The 19,690-nt window shown below is 41.9% G+C and overlaps 1 protein-coding gene across 2 annotated transcripts in view; it reads right to left on the bottom strand.

Annotated features, from left to right (window-relative positions):
- RORA (RAR related orphan receptor A) overlaps positions 1–19,690 on the bottom strand; it is a 688,250-nt gene that overhangs the window by 514,355 nt on the left and 154,205 nt on the right. Inside the window, exon 2 of one of the 2 annotated variants that reach the window (XM_033107224.1) lies at positions 16,552–16,605. The exons of the other annotated variant lie outside the window; for it this stretch is intronic. Within the exon in view, the coding sequence (XP_032963115.1) occupies positions 16,552–16,605 (54 nt within the window). The remainder of the gene's footprint in view (positions 1–16,551; positions 16,606–19,690) is intronic. 2 annotated transcript variants of the gene reach the window in all.

The following is a 19,690-nucleotide window of genomic DNA, read 5'->3' as shown; positions in this document are numbered from 1 at the left end:
AAAAGTGTGGTGCAGGGAAACTGGTTAGCGGTCCAATCAGATGTGTTTGCTGTATACTGATTTGTGTCTTTTAATTTCAAGCACTCATTACCATAAACTTGAAAGCCTGAGCACCACTCAGCAGCTCTGTCTCAGCAGCAGCCTGGGCAGGATGAATTGTGGTGTGCAGGTGTTTGCAGTGACGGACCCTAACGCGTAGCTTCTCTGTCTCCTGGAGTCCATCCAGTGATCCACTGCTAATGGAATCTTCAACCTGACCAGAACGGACGGCACTGGTGCCTCTGGAGAGGAATCCTATCAGGTACCATCAAAGCATCCCACAGCGGTTACAAGCTTGGCTCCATGAGAATAATACACCAAGACAGCTATGCCACCTAGTGATGCCTGCATGTACTGTTCTCCTCTAGAAGAAAGCAGGAGAGGCTTTGGGGAGGCCGGGCATTTGCTATTTCTGTCGAACACTTCCACATGCAAAAAAAAAAAAAGTTTAAAGTCTCTGTCTTCACTTCAAAACATTCCTTGGGGCTGCCTTAACCATTCCCTGCAAGGCTCAGAGGATATGAATAATTGTGTGCTAAGAGGGAGCAGCCCAATGCTATAAAGCACTAATTACCAAAGACTATACGTCTGACACACACACACATTTCAGATTTCTTGCAAGAGGTCTACTGAAGAGCTAGACTTCTAGAAGACTAGATTGCAAAACCTCATGCCTAATGACTTGCATCCTTCAAAACGCAGCTGACTGTAAAGGTACCACTAACATAGCTTTCAAATAGTGGTTTTAGTATCGTAAGATGCTATGATAATAAGCTCTGACTGTGTTTTCCATAAGGAAGGAAAACATCAGTCCAGGAAAGAAGTGGAAGGTGAATGACACTTATCAGATCGCAGTTTCTGGAAATGGATTTGCTTCACTAGATCAAAGACAGCCCGTTTCTACACATCATCACCAATTCAGCAGGAGGAACCATTTCAGATGCTCTGAGTGTATGTTTTGAAACTGGATAGTTGGTTCTCCCACTGATTATTTCTACTCTAGGTCATAGGTATTTCCATGCACTCTTGATTGTCTTTATACAGTTAATCAATACGACAAAAGCACAGAAGGTGTACAAAAAGCCCAAAAGGGAAGAGAGAAATTAAGATGAATTCAGGCAGCATGCCAAAAAGTGTCTCCTGTATCCTACTTACCTAATCGTGTACCTGGTACAGGATTACAGAAGGGACACTTTTTTCTAAAGCACTGAAAGTGGCTTCTGGAAACAAATGGTAGCATAGTATAAAGTGTCCTAAAGAAAAAGAAATCTCGTATCCATGCTCATTAATTTACTTTATATGATTAAAGATTTAACCAGGTACTTCACTCCTGCTTTTGTCCCCGGTACAACCAATGCCTGTTTTGGCAGGAAGAGACAGACCGGATTGGAACTGCTCAATCACTTGATCCTGGATCACTGGGGTTTCACCCAGAGCCAATAATCTCAACTCCCCATATTTTAAAATATGCTCATCGCGACGAACAGTTACTGTTTGCATACAGCTGTCAGCTGTGGAAACATTCTTTTTGGGACACCAAAATCTGGCTTTTGCCCCTCTTTCCCTGAGACTCGATGGTGGCCTACTGACTCACGCTGATAAAAAGGACACAGGTTCCCTTTGCTCCCTCCCTGTCCAGACGTACTTAGGCCTTGTACAGGTAAGTGACCCCTGAGCAGCAGAAAAAGCTCATTGAGATGGTTCCTAGTTGTGAACACAGCATCATGGTGGCCATCACACAGGTGCTGAGCAGTTAGTTACAAATGGGCGGACGCCAGGACGACCTTCATGATGCCCCTGTCCCTGTCGGCTCTGAAGCTGGTGTCCAGGGAAGAGCTGAGCCCGAGAGAGAGAGGCAGAGCCCCAGGAATAAAGCTGGGGATGCGGTCTTTGAGAGTACCTCTCAAAAACCAAATTCTTGCTTGTCTTATTTTGAGGGGCTCCAGGGAGACAACGCAGCTGATGGTTATTTTTGTAGCCAGAAACAAGTAAAGAGCTGGGCATGTTTGCAGACAAATGTGCTCTGTGTAGGTGCTACGTCAAATCTACACAGCAGTGACGCAGGCTTACACTTCATGTGTCCCTTTAACATTCCCCAAGCACAATACACCTATTGCATTCTTGGAGCATATTCAGAAAATTCAATACTTAAGGAAAAGGGGAAGTGGTGGACAGCTTACTTTTGCTATTTTCTTTGTTTCCTGCAAAGATATTTCTTTAAAAGGAAACCTTTCAAAGTAAAACGGACTACATTATATTTTTACCCCAAAGCTGTTAGGTGGTAGGTGTAACTTGCAAACCCACTTGAGTTGAACATAAACGAAAAAAGAAAAATGCGAAAGGAATGGTGATGAATAAATGGAAAGTTTTAAGGATAGATTTACCATCTTCATGCTTACTTGTTGCTTTTACATCTATGCAGTTTCTCCTGAAGGCAAGAAGACATGTATTGTCATGTAAGGAACAAAGAATAAGGCAGGCAGCAAAAGTAACCATCAGCTGTCTTGTCTCCCTATAGCTCCTAAAAAGAACTTTTATTTTCCAGACAAATGTTCTCCCATAGATGCAAAAGTGTTCATCTTCATTTCTTGCCGCAGCCAAACTCTATTTCTAAAATGTCTCAAATGATATCTGGTGTCTTCCGTTAGAGACGGAAATCTGGCAATGAGGCCGGAGGTGCAGTATTAGGATTGGAACCCACGGCCTTTGTATTTCTCATCCCACTGAGACACAAGAAACATGTGGCCTTCTGATTTAGGCTCCAAGAAATACTCAGTGTCCCAATAAAGTCCCTTCAATTAGTATTTTTATATTACTCATCATTAACCATATTATTTTAAATATTCTATTTCTGAGGAGCTGGAGGCATATGAACAGTATGGGTAAATGACATCACGAAATAGTGCACTGTTTAAAAAAGGCCATATTCTCTGAGCTATGCTAATGAAGTAATGGTGGATTCTCCCACTAAGTTTCTTACACTTAAACACAGTCTTGCATTTCTCCGAGCTCTCCCACAGGTCAGCTAAGGAATGCCACCTTGACCATCCTAAGTCAGCCTTCTCTTCTTTTCCCCAGTTCTTTCTCTCTCTTTTTTTTTAAAGTTGACATCTTAATTCTGCCTTTCCCTAGTGAAGTTTAGTGCTGTGGGTTTTAATATGCTTTACGGGTTGATGTTCATTCAGATTTCTCCTCACTCTTCATCACAGCAGTTTATGCAGTAAGCATGGCTTCCCTGAGTGGCCCGGGCCACCATGGGGATTAATATTTTGCAGCCAATGTTTATAGAGTATCTTAATCTATTCAGCAGAAAATCACTTCACTTCCCCAAGAAAAACACATCTGCCTACTTACTCCTCACACCAGCTCACTGGCAATGCCTGTGCAGGTGTTTCAGCTTCTTGAGGTGTTTCGGATAGATGTTCAGGTCATCTGCTGGGCCATTGTTTGTCCCACCATACAAAATAATTTTAGAAAGAAAACTATTTTCAGCTGTTTTTTAAAGATTCCAGCTGGGGTTTGAAAGCAATATTTAGAGAAAGCACACAGGCAGAAAAGGTTGATCATGTGAACTTTTATCACACATCAAAATTCCCTTTCTCTATTTTTAGAACCATTTCAATCAGAGCGTACACCAGCATTTGCTAATGTCTATAGGCAACCAACAGAATCATCAGGGTTTGAGAAACATTGTCAGAAAAAAGTGCCTTTAAATAATTAACATCATGCACTCTTCTCCCTTCTTCAGCCAGTAAAGCAAATGTCTCTTGACAGGTAACTCTAGACTGTTCGAAGTAACTATCTTGTTATTGAAAAGCACTTCAATTAAATATAGTATCTTAGAAAATCAAAAAAGAACTCTTCAATATTCAATTCATGAGTTATCAACTCAAATGCATAAAAGAAAAACCCATATACTTCTATTTTTTTTAAGTGAAAGAAAAAATATTAAGAATTAAAGCAAGTTAACATGTAAAAGAACTAATCAACAATAGCAACAGTGGATAACTGTTTTGGACTATATACTATTAATTTGCAGGCTCCTAGATACTCTTATATGTGTTTTCTGATTCAGCCTAAATCCTATGGTAGGTTTTAACATCCTTATATCAAATAAAGAAATGGAGGTTTAGAGAGGTTAAATACCTTGCCCAACGGCAAAAAACTCTAAAGTGGAAAAACTCGAAATCTGATCTGGGTCTCTAGGAATCCCATATTCCTTCCCCTCTTCACAATGCCTCTCGAAGAAAGAAAGACAGGGAGAAATTGTAGCCTGACCCACCCAAGAAGACAAAAATCCAGGATTATTCAGAGACACTGAATTAACCATATTTTGAGTAAATATGTGTTTTCTAGCCATTGGATCAACTATGATATGATTCAAAACTGGCTCTTCTGAAAGCCAAAGATACCAGATGGACCGTCTTTCAATCTGGTGTTTTTGTCATCTAAACACGGTCCTAGAAATCAAAACAAATAGAAACATAAAAACTATGTTTTTTTAAAAACATGGGCACTCTCTACCCTGGAATAAGGTCAAAAAATGAAAAATAGTTACCAAAACCAGTCCTAGAGTAGACGAGGCCTATTTTACTGTTAAAAAAGGCGCACATCAATCCGGTTTCCTTCTGCAACTACTCACCAATCACTACTTGGGCGGACTGGAGATAAAAATACCCCGAAGTGGTTGTCCAAAGGGCTTCTGACAGTATTATCCTGATCCACCTTTGCATCGGCCTTCCCTCTCGCCCCTGACTTTTTAGGTGTGCCATGAAAAAGCAACACTTTTCATGATCTACACTGGACCAGGCTTGAAATTAACCTTTTAGTGAATCTTTCACATTCAATGTGAAACAACAGACCGGTGCTGATGTGACATTTTTGGTAGGCGAGCACATCAAAGGCGCCTGTCTCTGACGATCTCCCTGAACACCCAAGGGTCTCTGAGGTCTCCTTAGACTTGACAGGCAGAGCAAGAGAGAAGAAGGCAGCAGGAGCAAGCTCACTGGAGACTCTCCATAAAATGAAGGCATTTCAACCCACTTCTAATTCAATCTTAGGCTCTGGATTACGCCTAGCTTTTTAATATTCCAGTATAAAAGAGAAAGGCAGGATAAAAGACAAAGAATATTATTTCTGACTGCCAAGCCCCCAAATGCAGAAATACATAAACATGTGGCTTCTAGCCCCAACACACTCAACCTTGATCTTCCTGCCAGCATTTCTCAGCATGATCATGTTTACTGTTTTCTGTTGGGAAGGCAAGTGCCTTCAGCACTTCTTTAGATGCCATGAAGCATTTTTAAATTGAAAGCACATGAAATTTAGGGTCAGCACACAAGATTGTCATACAATAATCAAAGTAACAACAAAATAATTATGCTCATCTCTAAGGCACGTGCCTTTTTGCGCCCCCATACTCAGTGTCTAATGGCCACCTATGAGGCATAGACACCTGTAGAAACTTTCAGATTCTTAACCCCTTCCACTTTGCTTAAAACAGGCAACTTAGGGGAAGATAAACCACATATAAAATACCTGTCTTTGCACAAGGCCACCTTCAGGACCCATCACTTACACTTGAGAGTCTCACCCAGACTTATTAAAAAGCAGTCATTAAGCTAGTAGTCGATGACTTGGGACTCTAGGGTTCCCAACACTTCTCTCTTCATTCAGGAATCCATCCTTCAGGGAAAAAAAACAATTATTAAAATAGACCACTGGAAAGGGAAAATGAGAGGACAGGCATTTAGTCCCGAATCAAGTCTAGGAAGCGATTCAAGAACAGCTTCAGTGGTACCTGGGGTTTCGTGGGCTATTCTCACACGAGGCTAGTTTGCTACTGACTGGATAGGGTTTTCCCATTGTTCACTTCTATCTCCTCATGGCTAGTAGTCAGGGAGGCCTCAAGGAAGAGAAAGAACATAATTTAGACCACGGTGGGGCATCTGGAAGCCACGGTAGGCAGAACAAGAGCAAAGGAGGAGACAAAAACATATGAGGCATGACATGAGTCTGTGAAGAAAAGGCACTAGCAAGGAGGTCACATTTAGAGAGGGGAGATGTAGGTCAGAAAGGCAGGGTGTGGCCAGCCTGGAGAAGGTCAGGCTAAGGTTTAGAGTTCATCCCCAAAAGCCTGGGAGGTTTTAGTGATACTGAGCACCTCTTAATCATTTGCTGAAGGAGTGAATGTGCAGGAGATAAAAGCTCAGGAGGAAGGAATGTTTTAAAGAACTGTAATCTTGCTACAGGGTGTGATTTGGATTTGAAGGGAGTCCATCCAGGGGCAAAGAAATCAGCTTAGGAAGCGAGGAAAATGATACCGGTAGGAGGTAAGTGAGAACCTGGGGTTCAGGTAGCGGGAGGGAATCTGAAGAATGCCGGGAAGGGTACAGACTAATTGAATACCACAGAGTGAGTTGGGGAAGAGAAGATAAAATGCCTGATAACCAGTTCTTTATGCTGAGATGGCTGAAGAATGATGACAGCATTGACAGAGACAGGGAATTCAGGGACACTTTGTCCAGGCTTCCAGGTCCTACCACTATGTATTTCAACCACATAAAACACACGGTATTATAATCACTCAGTGTTGCCTATTGGACTAGAAACTAGGCAAGGACCAAGCCTGTGTCTTATCTTCCTTTATATGCTCCAAACTCCTGATGCACAACACCTAACATAAAAGAGGTGTTCCAGAAATAGCTGTTGTGTGGGGAGGCTCCGTTTGTGAAGAAGATGAGATAGTCAGCTGGAAAATCCAGTGACTTTACGGTGATTAAAGCATTTCCATAGATATAACCGATGTTGACACTGGGAGAGACGGGTCATCTTTGATTTCTTCCTTAACGAAACTGCCTCCCCCCCCAAAAAAAATACAGTGACTCGTGCATCTTCCTTCCTAATGTCTATCAGTTATATCCTTTCTTTTCCAACGGGCAGATGAATGCTATGACGATGACATTCAGGAGGGATGGGTCTCCTAGAGAGAGAGAGTAGAGAGAAGACAAGAAAACCAGCAACTGAACCTTAGGGGATGCCTCCATCTCAGCAGCAGGAGGAGAAAGAGAAACACAATTCCCTGTTGCTTTAATAGAGTCAGAACAATCAAGACTCTTGCCTACTGAAGGAGACACATAAACGCAGACCATCTGAGCCACCAGCAGATGACCGCAGTTAGGCAATGGTCTTTTCGTGACTTAGCGTGCTGTTTACTCAACTGTAAATAATGATATTTAACTGTCACTCCTTGAAGGATAGTTCACTTTCTGTTCTCTGCCTACCAATGAGTTATTCAAATGCACCTATTTATTATAAAAACCACTGTATGAGCAATTACACATGTTTCCGGAAGAATAAAGGTTGATAAAAATGTTTCTTACTCCATTCAAAATCTGCTGTAAGATACACTATTGTGACATATCAACAGAACATTTCCTCTCATGGGGAAACTAAAGCCCAAGATTTTCTGCTACTTATGGACTATAATAAAAGATTCTTCTTCTCAATGTTCCGTATCTATTTTGTCCCTAAGTAGAGATCAGTCTAAAAGCTGGGACAAGGACAGATGGGATGGAAGAGAAAAATTAAAGTGGGTTCAAAGCTCCCCAGTTTTGGTAGCCAACAGCTCTAATAAAAAAAAGGGGGTTTAAAAAAAAAGAAAAAAGGGGTTTAGTTACTTTTGATGAATTAATTCATAAAATGTAAAAGATAGATAAAAATCCAGTCCCACATTTGGAAAAACAATGACTTTCGGGTAAGCGCCACCCAACAATTAGCTCAATGGAGGCAAAGGGGTGTCCATATCATCTGACTAATCCCATCGCCTTGTGCAGGGTATGCTTTCAGAGAGATACTAAGTACTTGGTAAGTGAGTAGACTGTAAAGTAACTTCTTGCGGGGAGAGACAGATTTCACATTTCCCAGGCTCCCCCACCACCCTGGAATCATGCTGAGCAAAATTAAGGCACCTGATAATTACGTTTCCTAGTCCTGTGGCATCGAGACTCCCGTTTCTCATGTCCTCTTGGCTCACCTTTTCCTCCCCATTCTGCTCCAGCTGAAGTCAATGCATTACAGAGCCTGCTTCTCCCAGCCTGGTCCCAGGTGGTTGCCATGACAACACACCCTAAGAGCAGGCACATGACAAGGGTCTTCCTATATACCTCAGGGCAGGAGGGACTGTGGGAGACCCTGAGGCCCACAGTGGGGGATGAAGCAAGGAGACCCCATCCACAGGTAACATCTCTCTTGGCCGCAGACCACTCAGTAAAATGGGGGACGCTGTCACTGGAGTTTCTGCTTTCTCACCCAAAGAACACACAGGAAAAGTAGCTTGGGACGTGTCAGCCACCACACATCACCTCATTTTTTCATTAAAACAAGCAAAATGGCTAGAATCTGGCATCAATGATAGTTTAAAATATCCAGCCTAAATCTAAAAGAAGGTATCCCCAAGCCTTTATGAGGGACGAGCTGCTCTTCTTCCCCCCTAGAATTTGGCATTAAAGGGCATGGCAGGATGTGCTGGTATCACAGTGATGCTGGTGCAGGTGGCAGCATATCTGTTGTGCGCTGATGTGAGGTATGGTTGGTATTAGGGGTGTTGGTGGCACACGGTACACAAGCTTCTGGCCTCGTCCCTCGCTCTAAAGAGTAGTTCCAAGACTTCAAATTTTCTTACGCACAAGCCCTAAAGCCCTTTATGATTTATTCATCCCAACTATACTGACAGTAATTCAGATTTATATAGCCTTTTTCTAATTACAAGATTTAAAAGGAAATGTAGTGCTTTAGTTGCTGGGCCTGCAAAGAGTAGGGTATTATGCATTACTGTATCAGCGCCTTGCACACAGTAAGTGCTCACTAAATGTCAATGAGTTGAATGGAAATGCTAGAGGTGAAGCCGGCACCCCCAGCCTGAGGGGTACTGCCACCTGTGCACTAGGTCTTCTCAGCTCCTTAGGCCTGACAGCGCACCCAGGTGACACCACACCTTCAACAGGAACAAATGCTCATGCCCACACACAGGGCTTCTGCCACCAAACTGCAGAACTGAGGGCATGGCCGTGGGCCACACTTCCCACTTCTTGTTTCTTTCTTAGCCTTTCCTTAAGATCCAGCTCAGGACCTCCTCCCGAAGCCCTCCTCTTCTCAGTACCCTTCCTCTTTTCTGCAGTGCTGCTGCACGGTTGATTCTGCATTTCTTCTGGAACTTACAAAGTAGAGTAAGCGGCCCCTTTTACCTTCTGACAGTATTCCCTCTCTCCCACTTAGGTGATAAGCTCCAGGAGAGCCACACAGTGGCTCCTGGCCAGCAATGACTATGGTCTCAGACTCCATACCCCAAGCAAGTGGCCCAGACGCTAGTGAAAGGAAGAAGAGAATTCACTTCTGCTCCCTTGTCTGGAAAGGAGCGTTTCTCTGGACTGGTGTTTCCTGGGAGAGGCCTCTGGGAACCCTGAAAATCAGGTCTGGCCACAAAGATAAAAAAATTTTAACCAAGCAGTGTGGAAGCTGACAGGTCAGCACAGAGCAGAGAGCAGTGAAATGAGGCACTCCCAGAATGGCTGCAGTCAGGGAAGAGGTCTCAGCAGAGGGGATCTGAGCCAAGTGTTGAAAAACAGGAGGAGGGAGCCCAGTGGAGAAGATAAGGGAGGGTGTTTCAGGCAGAGAGAAAAGCCTGGATAAAGGCTTGGCATGTTTGTGACTACTGCCTCTCAGATGAGCAGCCTCAAGGGGACCCTGGGCAGTGTTTGCATTTCATGTGTCTATTAACATACACACTCAGTGTCTGCCATTCACATATGGAGTGACGGTGGTGGTTACACTCTTTTATCTCCCAACTGCACAGGGATGTGACAGGAGCTCTGTGTCTACAGGGACATGTGGTCTGCACCCTTGGGTGTGGATATTTACATGCTGACTCTCCAGGGCCAGGGGCACGCTCCCTGTGAAAAGCCTGTGATGAAGTATGACACAGAGTAAGGCATCCCACATCCTGTGGGCTCTTCTTCCATACTTGATATTTCTAATTTATCACAGTCATCTGAAAACGATAGAATTTACAGTCTGAGTATATTGCCGGAGACTAAGACCCACAGCACAAATGGATGGTGACGTAACGTGTGAAGAGTGGGCACTCAGATCAGACACGTCCACCAGTGTGCTTGCCAACCTGCAGGGCACAGCTGCAAGCTGGCCTCCCAAAGTCCATCATTCAATGGCACTACCAATCCCCTATGTGACTAAATCATATTTGATGTCTTCACATTGTGGAGCTTCTGTTGTTCCTGACTAATAATTCCACATGTCACAGAAAATACAGATTCTCTTCATCTTGGGTTGTCTTATTTTATAAAAAGGAAGCTTGTGAAAAAGATGGGTGGGGAGAGAGACAGAAGACAGCCACTGCCCAGAGACAACATGCTGGAGTATTTATATTCTATCAGTGTAACTTGGTAAAGCATAAAGTTGTGTAATCTAGAACCTCGTATAGAGTAAGCATTGACTACACTGTATCTATTACTGTGTTTCCTCAAAAATAAGACCTAGCAGGACCATCAGCTCTAATCCGTCTTTTGGAGCAAAAATTAATATAAGACCTGGTCTTATTTTACTATAATACGGGTCTGGTCTTTATAATATAATGTATTATATTATAACCTGGTGTTACATTACATTATATTATAAAGACCGGACCCGTATTATAGTAAAATAAGACCAGGTCTTATATTAATTTTTGCTCCAAAAGACGCATTAGAGCTGATGGTCCGGCTAGGTCTTATTTTCGGGGAAACACAGTATCTAAATGTAAAGAGTACTTCAGATAAGGTTACCAGATCTTGTATCTGTACAAAAGGAATTTTGTACATCAACATGATCAGCTAAGAGTCTAATAAAATATAAATTAATATTCTAGAATCAAACTGGCCTGGCTGACATCTTTGATTTCCTATTTACTAGCTGTTTCTCCTTCGCAAGGTTCTTGAAAGTTTCTAAAGCCTCATTCTCCTCATCTTTAAAATGGGATATTTACCTGCACAGGTGTGCTGAGAGGATTAGATGGTATCTGTGTATAGTTTTTAGTGCACTCTCTGAAACAGAGTATGTATTCAATAAATATTAACCATTGTGATTATAAAAGAATAAGAACATTAAACGACAGCTTTTCAACTTAAAAATCCCAGGTTTGTCCAAGTCGAGTTTCCTGTGAAAAATGAGTCAGTGTCGCAGAATAAAGAGCAGATTTGCCCTAGCTACTGACAAGAAAACACAGGGAAAGCCAAGCACTAGTCCTGGCCCTGAACTGCCTTTCCGGGACACCTTGGTCACCTCCCGTCTCCAGGCTGGCCTCCCACGCGCTTCAGAATAAAGCTTTGGTAGAGTTCATGCTGGATAATGTCGTAAGACCCTTCGAGCCATAACATTCTGGAGTCAACCTGTAGGGCAACTGTGACGGCAAAGGTCAACACGGGACATTTTATGAACCATAATTAGAGGACAGAGTGATGGGGCCTGTTGGTCCCATTATGTAATTAGCCCTTTGCCTCCAGGGAGGACCTGTGTACAATTATGCCATCACATTCTGAAGGCAAGGTACCAACTCACATCAAATCACTGAGAAGAACAACTGTGATTCATTTGAGTCACAGTTTCCACCTGAGAAAGTCACCCAGGTATTTCCAGTCTGTGCCTTCTCAGCACCAAATATTTGAAGAGCACTTTATTTCTGCAAACCCTTGCAATACAAAGGGGACATGTACAGGGTTCCTTCTCACTGGCTTTATGTTAGACTGGTGAAGCTACACCTCCTTATACTTGGGCTGTACCCCAGTCCTCCCACACCGCCTAAAATCCTAGTGCAAACTGTAGAATGCACGCGAGTCAACAAAGGAGCTTGTTAAAAATGGAGCCCCTCCCCCTTCCACACTGATGCTGCAGGACTATCGTGGAGCCCAGGGAGGTACCATTTTCACAGCCTCCCCAAAGTCCTCAGCTATCAGTGGTCCCCGTCGTGAAAACCACTCCCTGAGATTCACCATGGATAGCTTTGGGAAGACCAGACGGACGGCTGAGCGACCACCATCACCTGAGTTGAGGTTTCTATGCTGCTTCTGTCACCAGGCAGGAAGAAAAACGATGGCACAATCTGCCCATCTCTTTACATGCGACAGAAGTGCAATTCTAGAATGTCTAAGATGCAAGCCGACTTGGGAGGAATAACCATTGCCCAAGTTACCGCCCCCAGCATTTGCCCCCCATACCTAATGCTGCCTCACTGCTGGCCCTGAGCTTAGTGACTCACTCCCCCGTCTCTCCCTACAGAGACTACAAAAGAATCACTCAGTGTTCCAAGTACCTCAAGCATGGAGAGTCTGAGCCCCAAGTAATTGAGTAAACAATGTGTTTAAGGCTCCAGGATGTTTCATAAGTTAACAGTAGTGTGATCATTACAGGGTTATCATTTAGGTACAATGCCTACGGTCAGAGGAATTGAACCCTGGTGTTCTTACTCCACACACTACAGTGTCACGCAACACATACACACACAGTGCTATGTTTGGGGCCACTGTCCTACCCTCTGGGATCTTACAGATCTTCATCCCATCCATTCTCAACTTCATAAACAAAGGGTACTAGATGTATTTGTTTGCCCGCATGGTGGGACATCTCAAATCCTTTCGCTACTTTATCCCTCTCAGAACCTTCCTTGGTTTTGTCAAATTATCCTTAAGGTATATTGGTCTAGCTACAGATTATTTCATAAATGGCCAGAGATGCGCTTTTGATTTTGATTCCAGCACTGTCCATGATTACATCTAGTATTTGGTCTCCCTTTTTGAACATAACAATGTTTGGGTCAGTCTTCGGAAAACTGTCTGCAATGATTTGCAAGCCTATGTACTCAGTTATCACCTATAACTCTGCCTGCTCATCTCCGAGTGCAATTTGAGCTATTTTTTCCATATGTTTTGTTCATACAGATGCTCTTCTGCCTCTTTTTAGCACACTTGCCCACAGCTTAGTATTTCACTGTTAGAAATACCCAGAAGTTTCACTACATAGACGATTATATAAAAGTGTTAAACTGGATCACCCCTAACCAATGCCTAAGGGCCTGTACTGTTTATAGTTCTCTATTCAGAGAAACGACATTGTGTATCTGTCTACCCACTGTTTCCTGTCTCTACAATAGTCTCCATCCCCGAGACAGCTTCCTCTGATAGCATGTTCATTAACAACTGTAGTGGCTCAAATGTCATTGACAAATTTTAAAACTTAAAAACAAACAAACAAACAAACAAACACAAAACAACTGTAGTGGGAGGGAATATCTGGAAAAATTCACAATGTCACTTGCATTTATTTGCTGAATTCTCGTGATGATTGCTTAATTGTTCCACGTGCTTTGACATCATAGACTGAACTTCGACTTCGAAATATTTAATTATGAGTGCCTCTAAGTCTACACAGGCAAGGCAGAGGAGGTGGCTGCGCAATTGTCCTGTAAAGCTGAGCAATCCATTTAGTCGACGCAGGCCATTCTGGAAAGAATGCGATTACTTTGCCCACGTCAAGAGTCCCCCCACTCTTGGGAATGACCACATTCACACATGTGGTCTATTTGTGCAGTCCTGTTCTTTGGTTTAGTTCATTTAACTCTAGATCTGCAGCTCCATCACTCAATAAAACAGCAACATGTTATTGGGTACACAAGCAGTTAAAACCTTTCCTCCATTGGGTAAGATGCAGAAACAAGTACTCTCGAAAATACAAAGAGAAATTAGTTTGATAATGAAAAACCACTGAAAGCAATTTATGAACCATTCCCCTGACAGTATATAAACTCTTAATATACTACACATAATTCAGGCTTGGTCTTTTTTTGATTACTCTCTTCTAATCATACATCTTTCTAACAGCAATACTGATACCTGAATCTCTTTTACTCACTGTTTCCGAGGGATATACAGTAGCAAACACGCCTATGCATTGAATGAAGCTAATAGCTTGTATTGTTTACTCAAGTGGATGCCTTTGGTAATTTTATTTTTTTTAAAAAAAAAAAGACTAATCAAGCAGTTGTGAAACCAAATATTTGCAGAATCCAAGCAGTTGTGTACAACCTAAATTTGTTGCTGTGTGCCCTTAAATAAACAAACTACATGACTGCCACAAATAAAAGGGAACTTAAATGGTAAAACTATTATTTCCTTAAAAACGATGCAAGTCAGGAAAAAAGTTGAGCAAAATAAAATTGGGTGGAGGATATAACAAATGGGGAGCCGTGGTATCCCAAAGGGGAGAAAAACAAAAAGAAATTTCAGAAAGGAAAATAAATTAGCTTAGCAAAGTCACAATGAGAGAGGGCAGACTAAAATAAAGGCAAAGGATGTAGCGTCCAAGGAAAGAGGAAGGGGCGAGTGGAAACAGCTGGAATTGCTCAGCTGTGTCAACATTCGGCTGTTTCACAGATTGACTAGCAAAGTGTCATCTGAAACCAATTACATTCCCAAAACCCCACGGACCCAGTTCATAACATTGATTAATCCACAATGTGAAAAAGTCCCCAAGCAAAACTAGAACAGCTGTCAGCCCTTGGAGCTCAAAACACAGCAATTGCTTAAGAAAAGAAGAAGAAAAGCTCTTCTTGAAACTTTAGGGATTTTTCAGAAGGTATACGACTGAAACAGAAGATTGATTTAAAACTACTCCTACCCGTGTTTGAGAACTGTTAGAAAAGTAGGGGTCACGTTTAGAAAAAAAAACAAACAAACAAACCCCAAAGTCCATTCCAAAATCAGCACACAACAGCCGCAAAGTCTGGAATACCTTGTATCTTTTTTTGCCCCCTGCTAAGAGTAACACTATGGATTTCTTTTTTTTTTTTTTTACATACGTTTATATTTTTTTCTCTCATTATTTTAAATGCTTTAATTTATTTCCTTTGGGCATTGAAATGAGCTGTATTGAATATACTTTCTAATAAAGAAATCTTTTTTTCCTTTTGTTACATTTCATAGAGCTAGAAGTATACACAAAGTCCTTAATTTGCAAACATCTAACTTGAGCATGAGTCAAACATACAAATGGCCACCACACCTCTTCGATGAGCCCATCACGTGTACAGCAGACTGTAAAGATGTACACAACGCCTTGGCCTTGCCTTGGAAGCTATTGCAGTTAGACATCCAGCCACCATGTGCTTCAGAGGAGACCCCAAAGCCATACAAATGGCCATGGAAGGAACCTTAAGAAGTCTCCATCCATTTCTATAGATCCTGGCCTGAAATCTCCACCACAAGACAGAAGAGGCTGTAGGAGTCCCTTATCATATGGATGAATTTTGTTTTTCCCACAGAAATAAGTCACATGCTTATTTATTTGTCCATTCACTCAGCAAAGTATATCAAACATTGGATTTCAGCATGTGAATTTTGTGTACGAGTAAACCAAAGCTTAGGAAGGTCCAGCGACCTGCTCAGGGCCATACAACTAGTAAGTGTTACACTTTGGCCTCAAACTCAGAGCTATCTGATACTACCTAATTCTGGGCTCTTTCCAACAAAACATGTTACTACATTATGCTTGACATAGATTTTCATAAGCTAGTTTGGGAGGCCCAAAGCATGCAAAGCATAGTTCCTACGGGAAAACACATTGCGAATTACAAAAAAACTGGATATAAATTAGACTTGAAGAACTTAAGCTGTTTATATATTCAGATTCCACTGCGCTTTGCTCCCTCTGTAAATACTCCATTAGTAATCTAATGGTCTCCTCAGTTGAAACAACACTCTGTAACTGCAACTTTTAGGAAATTGAAATATATCTTTGATACTTTTGAAGCTTTTCATCCAGATACTGAATGCTAGTGTCTCATGGCACTAACCAGTCTATTTTTGTAATTCAAACCATTCGGAAAACACAAACCTTGACTCCATTGGTACATCCCTGGATTTGAAAAGGAAAAAAATCACAACCCACAATTCACTGTGTCAGTCAAAGGAAACCAGGCTTATTCATTTTCAGATCTCAGAATCGGAGGATCAATGTTAAATATAGCAAAAAGTTATTTCGGAGGTAAGGAAATAGTGTTATTAAATACAATTCTCCGAACAGTGACAACATCTTCAGAGCTTTGCGACAGGTCACATCTGCACTGAGTTTTGAAGGATTAGAGATGGGAGTGGTAGAAGGGGGTGGGGCAGGACACTGAGACAGAGCAGTTAGTCTCAGGACAGATTCTCCCTTTTTCTTTTTCTTTTTTTTTTTTTTAACCCTAGAGGATACTTATAATTATTGTTTTTTGTAATGCTCATGATGGCACAGATAAAGAACACCAATTGCTCCCAACAGAACTCTAAGTACAGTACACGCTTATAAGAGCAAATTACTGTTTATACATGGACAGGATTGTAAATGAGGGGAAGAACATTACAAAGTATATGTTACTGAACAAAAGCCAAACATTTCCATTTCTTTCTTTTTATAAAAAGATATCATTACCTGCAGCTTGCCCCCTTCTCTCAGTCCCCTCAATGGATACTGGCACTGATAAGCCTACAAGAAATACAACAGTAAGTTTACATTTTTATGTCATGATTTTAGAACACGGGGTAACATCCAGAGGTAGAAATATACAATCATTCACGTTTCCGTATTTCAAGCTACTCTAAGAGTCACAGGAACAGAAAGATGATACCTTAAGTGCTGAATGGCGAGATCATCTGTCCTATGAACTACACAAGCCTACGACCCTCAAATAAATCTAGCCTAAAAAGTGTACCACTTAACAACAAAACAACTGAACTTGAAAGGAACTGAAATTAAGTTTTGTATAAGGCTGGGTCTATTCTCTGTGCATTTTCATTAACTATGAGTTACCGTAAGCTAGACTGTTTTTATTTCCTTATATGTAATTTCTGTTTTATAAAGCCTAGTCCTGTTCCAAGACACTGTTTTTGTAAATATATATATATATATATACACACACACACAAATATATATATATATTTACATATATATTTATAAATATATATAATTACAAATATTATATGTGTGTGTGTATATATATATTATATATATATATATATATAATATATATATGTATCAGGCTACCTACCACATGACCCTAAGGAGGATCGAAAGATCACAACGATTGTATCTTTCTCATAGGTTCTAATATTGTTTTGAAGATTAAATGAGTTAGTACATCTAAAGCACTCAGAACGGGGCATGACAACAGAACCGTTAGAGAACAATGTTAAGTGGTCAAAGTGAGTGTTTTCATTCCATTGGAGGTTCTAGGAAACGTGAGTTCCAAAAATTTAGGTCTGGTTAGTCCCAAGGTGGTTTTGCAGCAAATAAAGAGTTTTAGAAACGTGTGGCTTCCTATCCACTTCTCACCACCATCAAACACACCTTTTTTTTTTTTTAACTCACTGCAGAACAGAAGTTGAGCAAGAGCCTGCTCTGAACTACAACCGGCAAAGGCCCGGAAGTAGTCTCTTTCCCTTGCTTCTGTGCCTTCAATGCCTTCTCTGAGCATTTGGTTGAGATTCGTACGCTAAAGTCCTTTTGTTTGAGTGTGAGACAAGGTAGAGGGCAGTGAGCAGGTGTACTACTGTTTCTCACAACGAGCTTCCTTACTGCTCCTGCTTCATTTAAAACCAGGACATTCAAGGCCCCTGTGCAATGATGAAAAGCTCACATCTCCACAGCATGGATTCTTTTAGGGTGGGACAGGTGAAAGTTTGTCTAGGTGCACTTCCTCACAGCACTGTCATTGCTCAGCGGTTCCAGCTTCTCAAATGGCATGAACTGCTTAGCGATGGTGCCACTGCCTAGCAATGTATGTTGCTGGGCTTGACTGGCCTCAACCCAAGGGAGTTCAATAGTGCTGGCCTAGTGGATAAAGGGCAATGGACTGGGGGCAAGAGTCAAGAAATAAAATTCTGGCCGGCCCGGTGGCTCAGGAGGTTGGAACTCCATGCTCCTAACTCCGAAGGCTGCTGGGTTCGATTCCCACATGGGCCAGTGGGCTCTCAACCACAAGGTTGCCGGTTCGACTCCCACAAGGGATGGTGGGCTGCGTCCCCTGCAACTAGCAACAGCAACTGGACCTGGAGCTGAGCTGCTCTCTCCACAACCAAGATTGAAAGGACAACAACTTGACCTGGAAAAAGGCCTGGAAGTACACACTATTCCCCAATAAAGTCCTGTTCCCCTTCCCCAATAAAATCTTTAAAAACACAAATAATACAATAAAATTCTCATCTCAACAAACTGGGTATGTTGCCTTTGCAAGCTACATCCTATGTCAACACAATTATGCTTCACCCATCTTCAGATTGGGGATAGGCAATCCAAGGGTAGATCTACTTCCAATGAAAAAATGTTGGGGTTTTCTGCAGTTACTGAATTCTTTCCCACCACAAATGCCAACCATTGCCAAATTCACTGTTAAATTTCCGAGGCGTTCTCTGGTGTCAGACTCATGGTTTTCTCGAATATCAAGCAGTCTATTTCAATGAACATAGCTAATGTTTCTTAGTTTCTTACCACCAAAGCTTTGTTACCTCTCATAACTGAGCCGAACCCTTATCGATGACTGGCAGTGAGGTTCTACTGGCCTCCATTCTAGAACAGTGCCACCTACAGAGTGGAGCCTAGGTACAAATTGGCAAGCGTGTGCTTGCTACTATCACGAAGTACAAAGGATCCCAGGACCCTCCCCCAAGTCATGCCAACACACTTTGATGTCACTTCTCCTTGGGAATTCTTATAAGGATAATCCTGTGCCTTGAAATGCAGCCTTCTTTTATTTCGTCTACAATTCATCAGGTACTGGCTTGGGAAATACGAGGTCAGATAATTAAGTTTGCGAACTTGTTGCAATGATGTTGCTAACCTTTTTTTTTGACATCACAGGGATTATTCATTATGAATTTGTACTGACTGGGCAAACAGTTAACCAGGTTTACTATTTGGAAGTGCTGAAAGCCTGCGTGAAAAACTTAGACGACCTGAACTTTTTGCCAACAATTCATGGCTCTTGAATGAAGACAACGCAGATCACACGGCACTGTCTGTGAGGAAGATCTTAGCCAGTAAACAAATAACTGTATTGGAACACCCTCCCTCCTCACCTGATCTGGCCCGCAATGACTTCTTTCTTTACCCAAAGAGAACAGATATATTGAAAGGAACACATTGTGATGACATTCAGGACACAAGGGTAATACAACGACAGCTCTGATGGCCATTCCAGAAAAAGTGTTCCAAAATTGCTTTGTAGGGTAAACTAGGCGCTGGTGCCGGTGCACAGCTTCCCAAGGGGAGTACTTCGAAGGTGACTGTAGGGATATTCAGCAATGAGGTATGTGGCACTCATTCTAGGATGAGTTCACAAACTTAATTGTCTGATCTCATACACACACACAAACACACACACACACCACACAGGAACATTTTTCAGCCATAAAAAAGAAAGAAACCTTGTGATTTGTGACAACATGGGTGGACTTTGAGAACATTATGCTAAGTGAAATAAGTCACGCAGAGAATGACAAATGCTGTATGATCTCACTTATATGTGGAATGTAAAAAATAAACAAAAACAAAAAGAAAAACCAAGCTCATAGAT

The sequence above is a fragment of the Rhinolophus ferrumequinum genome, chromosome 6, assembly GCF_004115265.2.
Source record: "Rhinolophus ferrumequinum isolate MPI-CBG mRhiFer1 chromosome 6, mRhiFer1_v1.p, whole genome shotgun sequence".
NCBI classification, from domain to species: domain Eukaryota; kingdom Metazoa; phylum Chordata; class Mammalia; order Chiroptera; family Rhinolophidae; genus Rhinolophus; species Rhinolophus ferrumequinum.
Note: the sequence above shows the minus strand (reverse complement) of the source record. Positions and strands in the feature narration are given on the sequence as shown.